Source organism: Egretta garzetta, unplaced genomic scaffold, assembly GCF_000687185.1.
Source record: "Egretta garzetta isolate BGI_Z169 unplaced genomic scaffold, ASM68718v1 scaffold108, whole genome shotgun sequence".
Lineage (NCBI taxonomy): Eukaryota > Metazoa > Chordata > Aves > Pelecaniformes > Ardeidae > Egretta > Egretta garzetta.
The window spans coordinates 5,123,849-5,141,244 of NW_009260614.1; the positions used below are offsets into that span (position 1 = coordinate 5,123,849).

General features: G+C 47.5%; 1 protein-coding gene across 2 annotated transcripts in view; it reads left to right on the top strand.

The window, feature by feature from the left end:
* The window catches only part of CAMKK1 (calcium/calmodulin dependent protein kinase kinase 1), a 62,169-nt gene extending 48,238 nt beyond the window's left edge, over positions 1–13,931 (top strand). The window contains exons 12-16 of one of the 2 annotated variants that reach the window (XM_035900612.1): positions 1,187–1,274; positions 3,926–4,054; positions 5,088–5,191; positions 10,471–10,518; positions 13,859–13,931. In XM_035900612.1, coding sequence (XP_035756505.1) covers positions 1,187–1,274; positions 3,926–4,054; positions 5,088–5,191; positions 10,471–10,518; positions 13,859–13,931 — 442 coding nt within the window. The remainder of the gene's footprint in view (positions 1–1,186; positions 1,275–3,925; positions 4,055–5,087; positions 5,192–10,470; positions 10,519–13,858) is intronic. The other variant, XM_009645109.2, reaches the window with a different exon arrangement.
* The last annotated feature ends 3,465 nt before the right edge of the window (positions 13,932–17,396 follow it).

The following is a 17,396-nucleotide window of genomic DNA, read 5'->3' on the forward strand; positions in this document are numbered from 1 at the left end:
TGGGCTGTATTACCTGTGTACTGCAGACCCTTGCTGCAGCTCTGAAAGTGTTCAGACTTCAAACTGAAGCCACTTTCTGCTCCTTCCCACTGAATGAGCAGCGTTTCCTTGTGGTTGTCTGTTAAAGATCACATAACCAAAGTCCACATAAAGTATTCATAAATTGTTAAACAGCAGCTCTGTTTTCATCAGACTAAAATATCCCTTGCTGTGATATGGTCTTCATTTAGGTTTATGATAATTTATTCCCTCCTCTGCTTTGGGAGGTTGCAGAGGAGGTGGGCACAGCACCTTGTCCTCATCAGTGTTTTCAGTCTGAAATCCAACCCTGCTGGGGAGTGATGTTTTATGCTGCCAAATCCCATCTCCTTGCAGAAACGTAGCTCCTTGAAAGCCATTTGTGATACTAACTTTCAACTGCCTAATACAATTCTGTCGTATGCTGGCATTTTATTTCAGTAGCACTTTGATCATACGGATCAAGTGTGTTTTAAAGACATTGCCTGCATCCTTAGCAACAGAAGTCATTGAAGCCTTTGGAGTAGAGGGACAGACTGCAGGACCAAGGGCTCTGTGTGAATAGGATGCCTTCTGGGTTCAGGCAGATGCATTTCTCTTTTAGTCATGTCTGTTGATTCCTTCATTTTGTTACCCCAAGGCTGATCTATACAGGTAGGAAATACTGAGTTACCAAAGTGGCTGCCGCCAGTGTTCATGGAAGCAATTTAATTAACACAACCTGCAAGCTTAGCTGGGAACTTGAATATTAAATGGGAATGTTTCATCGAGCATGTGGTTGCTCATGATGTGCAGGTTCAGCAAATCCAGTTGTGCCCTTCTTGTATCACAGAGCCCAGCTCTATTCTGCTCTCAATAATACGTTGCTGTCCAAGAATCTGTCCTCTGAAATTCCCCTATAATGTGTTGTATTTAAAATGTCCTTAGACCCATTCATCTGATCCCCTGTGTTAGTGGTCAGAACAGGTAAACCAAACCCCATAACAGTGAATGTGATGCCTGAGAAGGAACCAAGCCGACTATACCTTGCTTTCTCAAGCCAGGTTTGCAGAGAAGATACCTTCTGAGAGGAGCAGATTCTCTCCCGAGTAACCGCAGTAAGGACTATACATGCCTTTAGCACTTACAATTCCCTTATTAACTGTATACTGCTATTTTCTTTACTCAGAGCACAGATAAGTGAAGAGCTCAAGGAACTGATCCTACGCATGCTCGATAAAAATCCCGAAACAAGGATAACCGTCCCTGAAATTAAGGTAAATTGGACATTGATATCCTAGTCTCTTGTCTCAGCTGATTTTGCTGTTCCTTTGGTACCTTGTAATGAGGCAGAGCTGTTCCCGGTGTTTGTTTTGGGAGCTTTCTCTGGCACACCGCCTCAGAAAGAGAGAGTGCTCATTTTGCAGCGTGTAACAGCTCTGCTGCTTGTTGGGGAATATTGACAAAAGCTTTCTTGTTTACTTATTTAAATGAAAATTACGCAAAAGCTGGCTGATCCTCAGTGAATCCCTGGGAGAACTGACATTGTCACAGGGACTGCTAGCTGCAGAGCCTGTGCTGTCAGTGTTGGACCTGTGTTACAGGGGCTGGAAGTGTGTTCCTATGGTGCTTGTGTAGTCAATGGCCTCAAGGCAGCACATTTGTTTCTACCAGCTTTATTTGGAGGATGCTTATTAATGCAGGGAGTGACTAGGGCTGGTAGAGCACAATGCTTCCCAAGGCTTGGCTTCGTTCTGGTTTTGCATGGGCTTTCTGTCCTCATGTTACCCCGCATTGAGGCCTTGGACCTGCTGGAGGCTCTCAAGATTTCCACAAAGACTCATCAGCATCCTCTGCAGGGCACACAACTCTTCTTTGCTTTGCCTCAGGCCAATGCCAGCCTGTTTGTGGGAAGGTTGAACTTCGAAAAGAAATGTGATGCTGCTTCCTTCTGTCCCCAGGAGGCCACAGTCAGTGATGGTGGGAAGTGCTTTGGAGCTGTATTAAGTGATTTCACCTGGCAGCTCTTGCAGGCACTTCATGTGGAATTCTGAGCCCTGTAAGAACCCTGGGGAGAAGAGCAGAGCAGTGTGCTGCATCTTATCCCTGGCCATGCACTGAAGATGCTTGATGTGCTTGAGGACTTGTGTTTGAAGGCGAAAAAGCATGTGTCTCTTGTGCCAGGCTGGGCTCTAGGCTCAGCCCAGGGCCTTGAGCGCTGCTTTTCTCATGTTCTCAACCAGGGGAACCATCCCATGAGAGGCAACAGAAAAAGGGCAGCTTTCTTCTGTTGTTCACCCAAGAAAGATGATGGACAAGCAGCTTCTTGGCAGAGGTGGCTGTGGAGTGACTGCCACTGTCACTGAAGGCCCTAGCCAGAGCAATCCAACCCAGAGAGTGAAGAAGAGCCCGACATGTGCCGCTGATGCAATCCAGACAAGGAGATGACACACTTCCTCTGTACTAATCCCAAGGAGCTTCTTTGCTCTGAAGTAGCATACAGCTGGCTGCATGGCATCGGGGCTACAGCCTTGGCTTCTGTAGATGTTTCTACATGGCCGTTCCAGGTTTCCTTCTCCTCCTCCCTGGGTTCCTTCCATTTTGTTTTCTCCTATTTTCACACTCCCTTCCTCTTCCTCTTTCATCTTCCTTACTTGTCAGATAAAATCCTGACATGGTTGCAAATGTTCTTGTGCTGGCAAGCATGAGTTCTGTGCTGCTTCTTGTATGTGATCATTTATAGTTGGTCAATCTTTGATGTTGACATTGAAGATACACATGGCAAAAGCTGGAAGGAGGTGGTAAAATTATATAATGGGGTTAGGTTGGACGAATATCTTAACTGCTCTGCCAACTGGGTTTGGAATTGCTGTTTGCCATGAAAATAAATCAAACAAATCATTTTGTGTGAGGAACCTTGAATGTAAGGCTAGGCGATCTTCTCCCTAGCTGAAGTGTTTGCAAGCCCCAGGTAGACTGTAGGGTTTAATGTGCTGGTTTCGCTTACGGCTGGATGTGGTGATGTGCCTTTGAAAAGAGCTATTACAAGCACAATAAATGATCTTTGGAAAATGCAACTTAATTAAGTGCCATAAAGAAGCTCATTGCTAAGCCCTTGGAGAAAACTGTGGACACCTGCGTCCAACTCATTTGAATGGCAGTAGGCAGTAAGCATCCATCCTAATTAAACTCCTTGTCCTGGAGGGTGAGGCAGGCCTTTAGAGCACAAACACTGGAGGATGCTCTCCCTGACAGGCAAAACATCCAGCCCTGGATGTGAGTAGCAGAGAGCCTCACCCTGTCCTGCCATCAGCTCCGTTCCACAGCAGCACGGCAGCGACAAGGGATGGTGGGAAACTGCCTCCTTCCTCCTTTGTCTGGATGTGTAGAGGTTTATGTGGTGTCCAGGGGGCAAAGTGTGTTACTTTGCTATTTATGTAGGTAGGAGGCCATTGCAGTAGCACGAGTCCTCGTTACTCAGACCCAAGTACTCCATTTTAAGCACTTAAATCCTTGTTTGTGCAGATATATAAATGATCGTGATTCTCTCAAGTAGCGAGTATGTGTAACCCTAGATGAAATGTGTGCATATGAGAGAAAAAGATTTAAAGGCTCTGGATAACTCAGATTTTCAAAGTGTTTCACACTTGATTCAGAGGGTGCTGGGTTCCTCCAAGGCGGTGGTGAGTGGCAGTAGGTGCGACAGCACTGGGCATTAGGGGATGCCATCTGGCCAGGCACCCGATTGCAGCGATTTCCAAGGGAGCTGGTTGAGCCACATCGGTGTAAGAAGAAAATGGAGCAGTACCAACGGGCAGCTTACCCCCACAATCAGTCCTGTGCCCCCGTGTCCCTCTCATCAGCAATATCACTGTGCTCTGCTGTAGAAGGGAGACCTACAGCTGTCTCTGTGTTCCTCCCCATGCAGGTGCATCCGTGGCTAACCAAGGGCGGCGAGGAACCCCTGCCCCTAGAGGAAGAGCACTGTACTGTGGTGGAGGTGACAGAGGAGGAGGTGAAGAACTCGGTGAAGACGATCCCAAGTTTGCCAGCTGTGGTATGTATAAACCACAACCGCATCCTCTGCATAGGTCAAGAGCATGATACTTTGTTGAAGCTCTCAGCTGGTGAAGAAGGTTTGGAGAGGGTGAACGTGTGCTCCTGGCATGAGAAACTTGGTCTTTCAACCTAGCTGAACTTTCTGTGTCTGAGTACTGCAGCAGCCTGGCTCTGCAGGGCGTGATAGTGTGAGCAGTCCTGTTTATATCTGGCTGGCTGCTCTCATAAGAGCTATAGGGTCATACCCTCAAAGTGTCTGCCGTCAGACATCCCAGAACGCCAGAAGCATCCCAAGTGTGTTTTGTTTCATTAATCTAGAGGTTGCAAGACACCTCATTTGGATCCTCAAAATGAAGGCTCCAAACCTGGAGGTGGCCTGGCCAGAGAAGCAGGGAGAGGACATCTGCCAGTGGAGTATATAGCTGGCACTTGCCTGCCAGCCTTGGGGGACCACAAGCAGGTGTTCAGGGCACTCTCGGCAGTTTGTGTATAGCCAGCTGGATTACTGTAGGCGATTACTATGAGGCAGGTGGCTTTGGGGGTTCCTGGTACTGGGGAAGAGGGGTGCTGAGTACAATAAGGATCCATTTCTGAAGCTCTTGCAGTGTGATGTTAATATAGACACTTGCCCCAACAGCCACCTGGGGGAACCTGCCTTTGAACCCGCAGGAGCTGGCAGCACTCTGCACAGTGCCCGCCTGGGAGGATGGCCCAGGAGACCTCTGGTGCCTCTTTCTCACAGCCTTGGACCACCACGAGTGGCAGGCAGGCAGCAGCAGCATCTGTTTTGCCTCTTGCCAGCAATGGTCTGCACCCAGGGATCCGAGTTCACTGCCTGAGGAAGTGGCCTTGATGCTGCCTGGAACTCACATAGCTGTACTGTGGGTTTCTCTAGTTCATGCTCTAGCTGTCATTCTGTTAAATGTCTGTTGAATTATTAAAGAAGCTCCTGGTAGACGCCTTTGAACTAGCTTCAAGGGGGTGGTATGTCAGTCGTGCTGTTCTCACTGGTCTGTTTTCTTTCCTCAAAGATCCTAGTGAAGGCCATGCTAAGAAAACGCTCCTTTGGAAATCCATTTGAGGCTCAGACCAGGCGGGAGGAGAGATCCATGTCTGCTCCAGGGAATTTGTTGATGTACGTATATACAGCTTTACCTGGCTCTGCTGCACCTGCAGAGTAAAGGTGTGGGGGGGAGGATGAAGAAAGCAGCTTGCAAATCTTTTCCGTAGCATTTAAGCACAAAACTCCCTTCTAATTTTTTTTTTTTTTGATGCAGTTCTCTCTGTACGGTGGGTTTGGCCTAAACACATATAAGGTGCTAAACTTGGGTCTGGTTTTTAACCTGTTAGTTTATAATACGCTGTGATCACACCTGCAGAGTAAAGGTGTGGGGGGGAGGATGAAGAAAGCAGCTTGCAAATCTTTTCCGTAGCATTTAAGCACAAAACTCCCTTCTAATTTTTTTTTTTTTGATGCAGTTCTCTCTGTACGGTGGGTTTGGCCTAAACACATATAAGGTGCTAAACTTGGGTCTGGTTTTTAACCTGTTAGTTTATAATACGCTGTGATCAAAGATCTATCAGAGATTGGTGAACTAAAATGAGTTTAATTAGAGTCTAGTCTAGATATGTATTAGAGGGTTTAGTTCTCACCTTCTTATGGACAACAGAAAAGACACCAGATGAGCAGTTTGCTTGTTTTATAAGCTGGAAATGAGATTATGTGGTTTGTGGTCTGGGGCTCAAGTCTGGGCAGGGACACCACAGAGGCGCATGGGCAGACAGTGGAGAACACTTTGTTGCTCTTTCATTTGAGAAAACCTACAGTATTTTTTCACACATCCAGCTGCGAAATGGTGGACACATTGCAGTAGAATATTTCGGAGCCTGCATACAAATGGCTGTATTGGTATTAAAAAGGGAGTAGACAAATTAATTACTATTATATTCATCAAAACTTTCTAAACATAATGGTCTTGGGTATGTGGGGGGTGAGGAGGATTTCTCTGTCCTTTACTTAGCTCTTACTCTTTATCCCTCATGTTGGTTACTGATCCCTTTCAGAGCCAGGATTCTGGGCCATCAGTCCAATAAGTAACAGATGGACGATTAGCCTGACTTGGGGCGATTATTTTCATGTTCTCACTCTACAGAATCTGTAAGGCTGCAGTTCACAACAAAGCTGTGTTGTCCCAGAATGATCCTTTTCCACCCAAAATCCCAGTACCATGCCTAGCAGACTCCCATGAGGATGTGTGAAGAGTCTCACTGCACCTTTGACAATGCAAATAGAGGAGTGTCTCTCTCATGGGTGTGTGGGGATTTAAGGGCTCAGCTCAATTAAGATGATGATTCTTTAGGGCCCAACTGTGTATCTGAGACTTCAGTAAAGCCTTTGCCTTTGAGTCCAGGACCAGTTAATATCAGACAGCAGTTTAACAGTTAAACACCCCATAGATTGAGTGCTGCTGTGGGGACATATCTGAAGAGCATGGCAGTCACAGCTCCTTTGCCAGCTTTAGCACAAGGGATTTGTCCTCATTTGTTTCTCTTGGCTCATTGCCTTCCAAATTAGTTATTGCTAATCTGACACACACATCCCTGCTAATATCTTCACTATCATTCCTGGTCACTGCATTGCATTGCTCTAAGATGGGAGAACTTTTACTAAATTTGAAGAAAAAAATATTGTATGCTTCCCACTGTCCAGGACAGCTAATTCAGAGCAAGGCAGGATGTCTTCTTTTCAAGTTCTGCCTGAATTGATATTTCAAGGTAGTCTGCTGTTCCAGCACCTTGAGCCTGTTTCCAAGGGACCCGTTTCCTTCCACCTTCATTTGAGATGCTTGAAAGCCCATGCCACTATTTAACCAACTGGTGGGAAAACTTCTTGACCATGATGCTGTGGCTGGTTCCTGCCTGGACCCACATGCTTTATTATCTGCTCAGAATAAGTAAAGTTCACTTGATCTGATGTAGTTGTGAAGTTTCTGATTAGCCACGTTATCAATGTCTAATCCCTTTTAAAATCTTTTTAGGCCTTCCAGACTAGCTGTAAGCCTCCATTTTTGCTTTTATTTATCTCCCTTCTGAAGTTGCTAGTCAAATTAGCTTATACAAAATGGGCATCTTTCCCTGTCTCTACTCATGTCAGCCCCATGCTTGCATTCAGGCCCCTGGTATGGGACTATTCTAAAAGGTTTTTGAAAATGGGGCATAATTTCCACTGTTGTGCTGCTGTGTCCAGTGTGCTTTTGGTTTACAAGAACATGTCAAGTCAGGGATGGAGCTGCAGCCATGCTGGGCTCGCCTCTGCCCAGCAGTGTAAGCACTTAAAGATGTCCCAAAAGAATGTGAATGGTCTTTGAATGTGCCAGTTCTCCACTGCACTAACTTCTGTACTTAATTTCTCAATTTCATGCCATCAGTGCCAACTTCTGGCAGTAAGAATTGACTTTACCCTAAATTAATTCATGCACAACTGGAGACTTGAGAACTCATCTCAAAACCCTTCTCTTTAAAAGACATTGGCTAGGTCTCTTCAACAGTAGTGTCCTATAGTAAACACACCAGGGATGTTTTGGTTTTTTTAAGGAATGTGGGTTACTATTTCAAACTTTGAGAAATGCTATACTAGTTGAATCTAATGAAAATTGCTTTAAATGTAAATAGATTTGTTGAATCTAATGACATGGATTAAGTGAAGCGAGTCTAAGTGGGTAGGTTCATTGTTTAGTGAGTTATCTCTTGATTACAGTGTTATTTCCACAGGGGCAAACAGAACTGACACTAAGCCCGTGCAGTTCTTAATTCATAGCGGGTTGTTCTGTAGTAAAACCACCCTTAATACGCATATAAAATATAACATCAGTGCAAATGTTATGAATAGCACTGTGTTAAGTTTTGAGTGAGTCTGGATTACTATAAATTTCTAGGACCTATTAGGAACAGAGAATATTGTTGTAGCATAAAGGCTCTGCAGAGTTCTTGCACATCAGGTGCTATTTCTAGCTCCGCAGCTGGACAGGGGACCACAAAAGTGGGACTTGTCAGAAGGGCAGCGCCTGCAGCCATCGCTGCTCTCTGGCCACGCTGCTGTGTGGTTGCCCACAAGGAGGTGAGAAAAAAGAAGCCACAAGTTCCCAAGCTCTCCATCACAGAGCTTCTCCTCCTGCATCTCCTTCTAGTTATGGATAGAAAATACCTTTTTGTGTTTCTATATAAGAAAAAAGAAAAGCAATTAGAAAACTCCAGTTTCAATGCAATTTATTTAAGTAGGCTGCATATGAAATTGCCAGAGCCCCGCTCACTGCTGCTTCAAGCCTCTTACATCTGTGCCCATACTGAGAATATATTTTGCAGGAAATCCTCTGACAGCTGAGTCTGCTTTCTTGTGTTTGATGCCTAATTGATGGTTCTTAAAATGGATCTGTCCTTTAAGCTCACTCTTTGGGATTTGGAGAAGAGGAAACTAAATCATGTGTTTGAATCTTTTTTTTTTTTTAATTTTTCCCTTCATTACCTATACACAGTGTGCTGGGCTCTGTTCTTGGAAATACTTTGTGCAGAAGCTGCGTGTGCAAGAAGTCTTTGTGGTAGCAGGAGGTCTTTCATGTTTGCAGCCTTTGTTACTTTGGAGGACACAATTAAGACACCAGTGATTTGAAATAGTTCTTAAATTAGTACTGGGAGGAGAGGGGGCTTTTTTAGTGCTCCTTAGACCTGGAAGAAGCAAATCTTCTCCTGGATGTTATTTATTGCTTTGTTTAGTAGCACTGAAAAGTTAAAAAGACATCTGTTAAAATGCCAGGCAGATTCGCCAGATAGAGGGGAACTAAAATGAAGATGCCCCTGTTCAGCAATTCTTGTTTTGCAACAGCTGCCTCTCCCACAAGAGCACTTCTCACCTAGAAGCCATGTGAGTGCTGCCGGCTGTCGCTTTACCCCACGTAGCCAGGGCTGGGTGTCCGGGCGGCACCGGATCCTGCCTTTCGGCACCACATCTTCTAGAAGATGCAGTGATTGATCGAGCCTTGCAGATCCTGCAGACCAGGGCCAGGTTCAAGCCTGTCATTAACAGTGGCTGCAGAAGCAACTGATCGTTTCTAATTTTTCCAATTGCAGACTTTTTTTTTTTTAAACCCAGCTGTTTAGCATTCACAGCTAAGTTCTGGGTTTACTGTTAGCAGCGTTTGCTACATTTCCTCTGCCTGCTCCAGATTTCTCCTAATTGAGTCAGCACTGGCTTCACCACATTTTATTGCTGTCATTTATTGCAACTACTACCTATCAAACTAATTGCTGTGTTTTGACAGACCCAATTTACTTTCCCATTATGGCTGCTATTGCTCTTCATGAAATGTGGTTGTCGGCTCCTGTATGGGGCATCAGCCTGTATTTAGAAAGCCTACCGTGCTTCCAGCCTTCCCCAAAAGAGAGCAGAAGAGCTGTCACTGCCCTTAGGGCCATACTGTCCATGTAGGCTAGGCACAAGGAAGCTGGGAGGAGAAAGAGGTAAAAAAGTGGCTGACTCAGGTCTCTGAGCAGAAGCAGCTTCTCCTAAAGCATCCTGGGGGTACCTACCTGCCTTGTGGGGGCTTTATGCTGAGAAAGTCCCAGGGCTCAGTGCCATAGGGCTGCTCAAAAATAGGCTGCTGAGATCCCACTAGGGCAGACAGGTTGACAGGATCATTTTTGACAAGGGAACAGCTGCAGGTTGGGTTTAAATTTGCCAGATGTTTCCATTAAAGCCTCTCCCTTGGTCTCTGCTAGTGCTTGGTGTCTGTCTCTCCAGTCCCAGGAAGATTTCGGGTTGGTAACACTTAGTTGCTATCAAAACAGGGTCAAACCCAACCAAAAGCCATATCAATTTTTACTGCAAAGAGAGAACTGTGGGTCTTGTAGGAAGAGCCATGCCCCACAGTGCAGGTAGGTATCCTCGTGGTCCACCTAAGGACCAAGGCACCCGCTGCAGTACAGGATTTTCCTCCAGCAAAGACCCCCCCATCAGCTGGATCCTCCCATGAGTGGCCCCATGCTCGTGTAGCTCTGCCCATGTTGAGTTCAGCCGCTGCACGCCCCATTGCACATGGTGGTGATGCTGTGACCATGATAGGACACAAAACCCTCAGAGGCACCAAATTATTTGGACCAAGAAAGCACATCTGGACATCAGCAGTGTGCTGGAAGTGATCTGGAGCTTTCAGCAGTGGTAGGGGCTGGGGTAGGTTTGTACCAGTGTTACCAGTGTCTGTCCTCATCTGTCCTTCGAGCTGCAAGTAAACGTGACTGATGCTCCATCCTCCATTTCACTCTGCTCGCTAGGCTTGTTAGGTACAGAAATACAAGCTCCTTTGCCTGCTGCCATCGTCTTCATGATCACTTTCTTCCTTTGTCTCATTGTTTTGCTCTCAGGGACAGACTCCTCTTAAACACATCTGTATATTTGCATCCATCTTTAAGGTAATTCAGTGTTTGTGTTTCCCCTGGGTGCTGTAGAATAGTGTGTGCTCTCCTCAGCCTGTGTGATTTGTGTGGTACTGAGAGCATTCGGCTCTATCCTTCCTTCCTGTAGGAGCAATTTTACTGCAATAATTCTGTGTGTGTGACGCTAATGTTTATGTATGCTTTTTTTTTATTCTTATTATTTATGGTTCTTTGGTGTTTCAGCCTTCTTTGGGGAGGGAGGGGTAAAAAAAGCCAGTTGGGTTTTAGCTGCTCAGCCCCACATTCGCAGAGGGAATAGCTACAGAATTTGGGAAAGCCTGAGCTTTATAATTTGGACTCAGGTTTAATATTTACTGGTTATGTGAAAGAAATGGGGCCAGAGCCATCTCTGCTCCAGCCACTCCTGTGCTTCTGCCTTGTGCTGCACCAGGAGGGCTCTGGGCTGACCAAAATTGTCTGCCCTGTGTGACCACCCACCCCACCTCAGCCAGGACTTCATTAAAACAGTCATTTGTCCAACCAGATGCACAGACCCTTCTAGAAAACAGTCTGTCCAATTAATTCTGTTAAATAACAATAACATTTGACGTAAGCAGTGACAAAGTGCTTACAAACATCTTGGTGTGAAGTCTCAGGGTCTGGTGTTTAGGCAGGACATGGCCTCCCCCCAGGCCTGGGGAGATCTGGTCTGGGATGAGAGGCTGGGAAATAACCACACATCTCTCAATGCCTCTGGGAGCAGCTCCATTGCTCTGGAGGCTCTGGCTGGCCTGGTTACTGCTCAGAGACGAACGGATGAGCTCGAGCCAGGATGATGCCTGCCCCGAGTGAGGAAGGACTTGCAGAGATTCTCCAAAAATAGTTAGGAGAAGGCAGGCGGAGGAGGATGGGGACTGACGTGGTGCTGTCGGTGACAGCTGGTGCCGCTGCCTGCTGCTACATTTTTCATACAGAGCTTCCTCGTGAGCAATGGCCTGTTTTCTTTCAAGACCTATTTCAGGAGCGACTGCACAGCCCAGCCACGGTCAGTTTGCCCCCAAAGTTCACCCATGTCCTCAGCAGAAAGGAAGGGGACATCACCGGCCTAGACGGGGCAGATCATTGGTATTAAGTGGGGACCCAGTGGAGGAATTAAGCACTTACCAGCAGTGTGTGTGTGTGTCTGTAGATGCTGTGATTCAGCTCTTTGTAGGTTGTTCCAGTCCACCCCTGTCCCCTGCTGCCTGCGTTCTGGAGGGAAGTGCTGTGAGGATCGTTGCTTGCTGGGCATGAAACACGGTGTAAACACTCAGTGGCCGTGATCTTCCTGCAGCTGCTGTGGTTAACAGCGATGTGGTCTCTTGCATAATTGCACAGGTCAGGCTTCGCTTGCCTGGGGTTTAGAAAATGTAGCAGAAATACGGTCTTATTTCTTAAAAAGGGTTATTTAATGGAGATTCACGTTCAGCCTCAGGCCTCACAGCACGAGCCCCAGCTCCCATGCAGACTGCAGAGCGCTGACGCCTTGATCTCAGCTGCTGTACGTGCAACCTGAGTTTAGCTGATATTCACCACCATGCATGGCTGCCAGGTCAGCCTGCTTGGCGTTGCACCCCTCCTGGGCTGGCACAAGGTGTTTGGAGAGGCAGAAGCCGCTCGGGGCAGCAGGGGAGCATTGAACGCGCCCCGGGCTTGAAGCGGGCTCGGCAGGGCACGCCAGGCAGCTGTGGGCAGGGAGCTGTGCTGTGCGGAGCTGCCTGTGCTCTGCTGGGGAAAGGAGCCTCTGCTCCTGCATGGGGTGATAAATCATTTAAAGAGGGTGATGACAGGCACCGAAGATGGGGCTGTTCCTCAGCCTCCCCCCCAGGGAAATGTTCCATGCTCTGGGTTCAAGGTCAGGTTTATCGCAGGGCTTTGCTGGAGCAGAGGGAGAAGGGAACATGATTTTGATCACTTCTGTTTCTTTGAAAACTGGCATGGCCCTATGTGTACTTTCAGTGTCATTCCCAGCCAGACAATAACCCCAGAGCCCCAAACCCACGCTTCCCAAACGCTGCTCCAGGCACATATAGCAGCACTGATTCTCCACTGCTGAGTCCACATGGACTGATTCTCCTGCGGCCGGGCTAGTGTGGGCGAGGCCAGATACCCTGGGAGGTGTGGATGCTTGGGAGTAGCATCGCCTCCTTTACGCTGTGGATATCTTCTCATCTTCATGATGGAGAAACAGGCGCTTTAGGTGCAAGTCACCTACCTGCCATAGGTGTCTGCTGTGGGGTGATGTGGGTGGCACCTGGAGGTGTCCTGTTTTCTCCATTCAGCCTAGAACAGTGACAGCTTTCTCCGGTCCGATCTTAGTCACAGGCTGCCCTATGGATGTCTGGGCTGGGTGGAGGTGTTACTCCTCAAGGAGCGCTGTGGCTGTTGCGTCCCAGGGAAGCAGTGGCAGGGTGTATCCCACTGCCCAGCATCCAGCTGGGCCTGTGGGGGATGTGGCTGCCAGTATGGCTGAGGCTTTGCCAGACTGGCCAGCTCAGCTTGGAGCCCATACAAGCCCCTCAGCCTGAGCCTGCAAAATGCTCCATTGGCCTAAATATCTCTGTTCATGCTTCGGAGTGATGCCCTAAGCAGCTTTGAGCCTGCCTCCCCGCTGGCAGAGGTAAGGTATCCTGTCCCACCTCTGTCCACCCCACCAAAGCAAAGCTCAAGCCTTCTACATAAGAAGACACTGAAATTAAGAGCAGGGGAACAGGCTTGAAGCTATTCTGGTGTACGTACGATACAAGCAAGTTACCTTGGCTGTGTGTTAGGGACTGCTGCTCTCTTGTGCTGAGTGATTGACTCGTGTGCTGACCAAACTCTCAGAAACTGAAAGTAAGCAGCTGTTGTGTAGGCAAAACAGGGTTCTTGAAAAAAATTTTTTATTTCATTTTGCAGCAGAGCTTTGGAGAAGCAGTTATGGTACCGAGCCATCACTCTTCTTAAAAAAAAAATAAAATATCAGGTTAAAGAAAAGCAAATCAGAACTCCCCAAATACAAACTAGATGATTCGGAAACATTGCTGCAGGTCTGCAAGAACCAGATACCTCCTCGGGAGCTGGGAGAAGGGTGCTCAGGGAAGTGCAAAGCTCAGTCTTCCGAGCGCAGAGACCAAGCCAGTGTATAGGCACCAGTCACGTAATGCTGCAGCACGTCGAGCTGGGATATTGCTGAGCCATTTATGTGGCACCATCATAACAGGCTGGTTCTTTGCTGTTCCCTCTTAATATTGATGTGGTTGACCTGGGTTGCCTGTTGGGGAAAAAAACACCCCCTGCTTTATTTCTTATATTGCTATGTGCCTATAATTTCTTTATTTCCTTGCCATTTATGTAGAAAACAAGGGAGCAGAGAAGGAGGCAGGGACCCAGAGCTGCCCGATGTGTGTGAAGACGAAGCTACATCCTGAAGCTGCCTGGCTGTTGCAGGCTGGTCGCTCACGTGCTGCTGCTGTTGTACCCATCGTGGTGTTGTCTAGCACACATCTGCCCTCATCGCCAAGTCCAGGGCCTGCAAAGCAAAAAACAAAACAGACCAACCCAGAAAACCAGAAGGGAGGAACAGAGCAGCAACAAGGAGAAGAGCGAGTCCTCGGGCAGCGCAGCTGGCGGAGGGCTGGCTCGGCCTCATGGGTGGCTGCGTTCCTCGTGCAAGGTGTCCATGCGCTCCTCCGTGTGTGCCTTGCTCTCCACTTGTGCTTGACGCGTGGGCTTTGTAGTTGGGTGTCTTCGCTGATGAATGTGGTTTTATTTGTAACGCAGCAAACCAAACGTTGTCTCATGGGTTGTTTGCCCCAGAGACTTTCTTTTTCCTTGCTTTTTTGCTTTCTCCATTTCAAGCATCGGGGGGGGGGGAGAATTACATCAGAGCCAGGTTTTATATCAGAGCGCAACTGTTTTATTTAACCCACGGGTAAAGCACTTCTGTATACCAGGACACATCCTGCTCCTATTGGAGTTGACAGCAGAGTTTCTATGGATATCGGTTAAATGGGGATGAGATCTTCCTTTTGGAGTGAGCACTATTATTCTCTATGCCTTTATCTCTCTTTTTTTTTTTTTTTTTCCTTCTTTTATTCCTCAGTTTTGCACAGTGTAAATCCTGCCAGCACTGATGGCTTTAGTCAGGGAGGTGTCGTAAAATAGAACTGCACCATATTCCCAGTAATGTGCAATGAGCCTTTGAATGTCACAGCCATCTCGGAGAACTGGGATGTGCTGTTAGGTGGATATGGCTTAGCGCACCAAGGACACCACGTGTGCCCGTCGCAAAGGGATGGGATTGTGCTCCATCGGCGGCGCCCAGTCCTGTGCACGCGGACCTTGTTCTCAGAGGTGAAAAGAAGTGGCAGGTTTGGGGTTTATTTCACTGAAGGGTGATTTCCTTTCCCTCGCTCATTTCTTAGCTCCTTTAAAATTAGGTACCTGATGCTTTTAAACTTTATTTTCCTGATAAAGGACCCAAACTGGGAGAGCTCCTTAAAATGGAAGATGTTGGTGGAGGGGTTCTAGACTAAGGAAAGCTACAGAACACAAACAAGATCAAGTTTTGATCTTTTGGGTTTTTTAAGGCTTTAATTTTTAATTTTATTTTAAGACTGTAATTTTTATGCGTGTGCTGATGCTGCTGTTTTATCCATAGATTGCTTCTAAACTTGGGATTAGAAGCTTCATCTCGACAGTTTGACAGCAGGTGAGAGATTGCACTTAAAAGGGCAAATACAGCCATTTCAGTGGCTGTTGACTGTACAGACTCTGTGTATAATCAGGAATTTTGCTCTTGCACTCAGAGTAAAAACCAGTGACATCGATCCATCAAAATATATGTTAATATTTTCCCTTGGGCTTTATGGGGTCTGAACATGTCCCTGGGAAGCCAATGGGATTGAATTCTTATTTTATAGTACTTAAATAAAGGGCACGATTAAATTTGGTTCCTACATAATCATCTTACTGTCTCTCTTTAGGTTAATCCTGAGGGCGTGGGACTTTGTCCCCAAATTTTTTGTGCGAGGGGATATGTGTACGAGGATTGTCGATAGCGACTGGTGTACTGTTCTTCCCATCCTGTTTGCTGCAGCCTAGGTTGGTGGTTCCCAGCGTTTTCCTAACTGGGCTTTGCTGCCAGTGCCTTCTGCTCCCTCATCCGCAGTTTTTGCCACATCCCCTCGCTGGTCTTCAGCCACCTCAGCGGGATGCCCAGAAGCAGTCGCCAGCCTGGGTTCTGCCCTGCGTCTCGCCTTTAAATATTGGCAAATTGGGAAATAGTATTGCAGCTAATGTATTTTATGAAGGAGACCTTTAATTTTTAAAGCAGGCAAAGGGATTATATTCTGTAGAAGTTACCGCTCAGGGCCTGTGCTCTGCATCGCTCACATCCACATGGTAAATACTGCCTGCATTTGTGCATCTGCCCGCACCAACTGTGTGCTCAGCATCCTCCCAGGGCCTGTGGTTCTGCTTCGCCGCAACACATCCTGCGGGTCGACGCGCTCCAGCGCGGGCTTGGGCCCTGCTGCCTTGTAGGGAAGATGTAAACGCCTGGTGAAAGGCAGTGAAAATGGAGATGGGGACTTGGCAAGGCTGGGGGCACAGCAGGGCTCTGCCAGTGCGGGAGGAGGGACTGGCGGGAGGGGATGGTCTCCGCCTGGGGAGTGGGTGCAAGTGGCTGGGCTGCTCCTGGGGCAAACTGGTCTGTGCTGGGAACACAGGGCTGGGGTGCCACCAGGTCCTGCTGCGCACCAGAGGCAGAGATGAGCAGCCCCGGGGAAGTGGTAGGAGCAAACCATCTGTCCTTCAGCCTGCGGAAGAATGGTCTCTCTCCAGCTGGTGGCTCTGGGGCTCTGCTGCGGCAGGGCCGGGCTGTGGCAGCAGGGGGGACGGCTGCGATGCTGGGGAAGCCCCTGGCCTGCACAGAGGGGTGACCTCGGGACAAGGACACATCTTGGGAAGTCACCTTAGCTCTGGGAGAAAAGGGAGTACTGGTAATCCTTATCCCCACAGGACGTCTGAGGTCTTAGCAATGCTTGGGTGGTGCTCAAACAGCTCTGAGTGCAAATGTGATGTTACTTATTGTATTTCTAATATATAGTAAGAATAATTTGGGGATGGAGAGATGCTTTGCTAATCCAGCCAGTTGTTGGGGTTGTTCTAGTAATGCCCAAGGGGGTGGGAGCTAGTGGGGCAAGACTGCAGGAAAGCTGCTCTCAGCCTCAATTAATGCAACCAAACAAATGAACATTTCCAAATTATCTCTGTGTCACGTTCCTTTAGCGGTAGCTGGAGCGCCGCTTCAGTTTTGGAGAGGAATGAGAGGGAAATGTTTGGGGCTTTTTTTTAATGATTATCCCAAAATCCATGTTGAAAAAATTGCTGAAGGAAATCCTTCTGGAGCAGTTTCCACAGGTCCAGGGAGCAACCAGAATTGTGCAGCTGAGCTTGTGTCGTACCTTGTTCCTCCAAGAAATCTGCCAGCCTTGTGGGTCGCTCCTTTACACCTCCAGAAACCATCTGTATCGTGTCGCAGACAGCAGCCTGAAAACTTGCATGAGGTGAAATGAAAAAGGTGCACTAGCAGCCAGAGAAACGCTCGGATTTATTCAAAGGCTTGGTAGGGCTCCTGCAGAAATACACTCTACTTCTCACTCAACTGAAACGAAATCCTCGCTTGTTTATGTGTGTGTTCAGGCAGCTCAGAGCAACGCTGTTTCTGCTCTGAAGAAAGGAAGAGACTAAAGAGATAGTACTTATTTAAAAATAAACATCTCTGGTAAGCCAACCCTTTTATCTGTTCAGGAAAGTCATTCTCTTAGCTGGATAGCTAAATACTTGTCTCGCTTCTCCCTGTGAAGGAGGGGATGGGGTTTGGTGCGGCA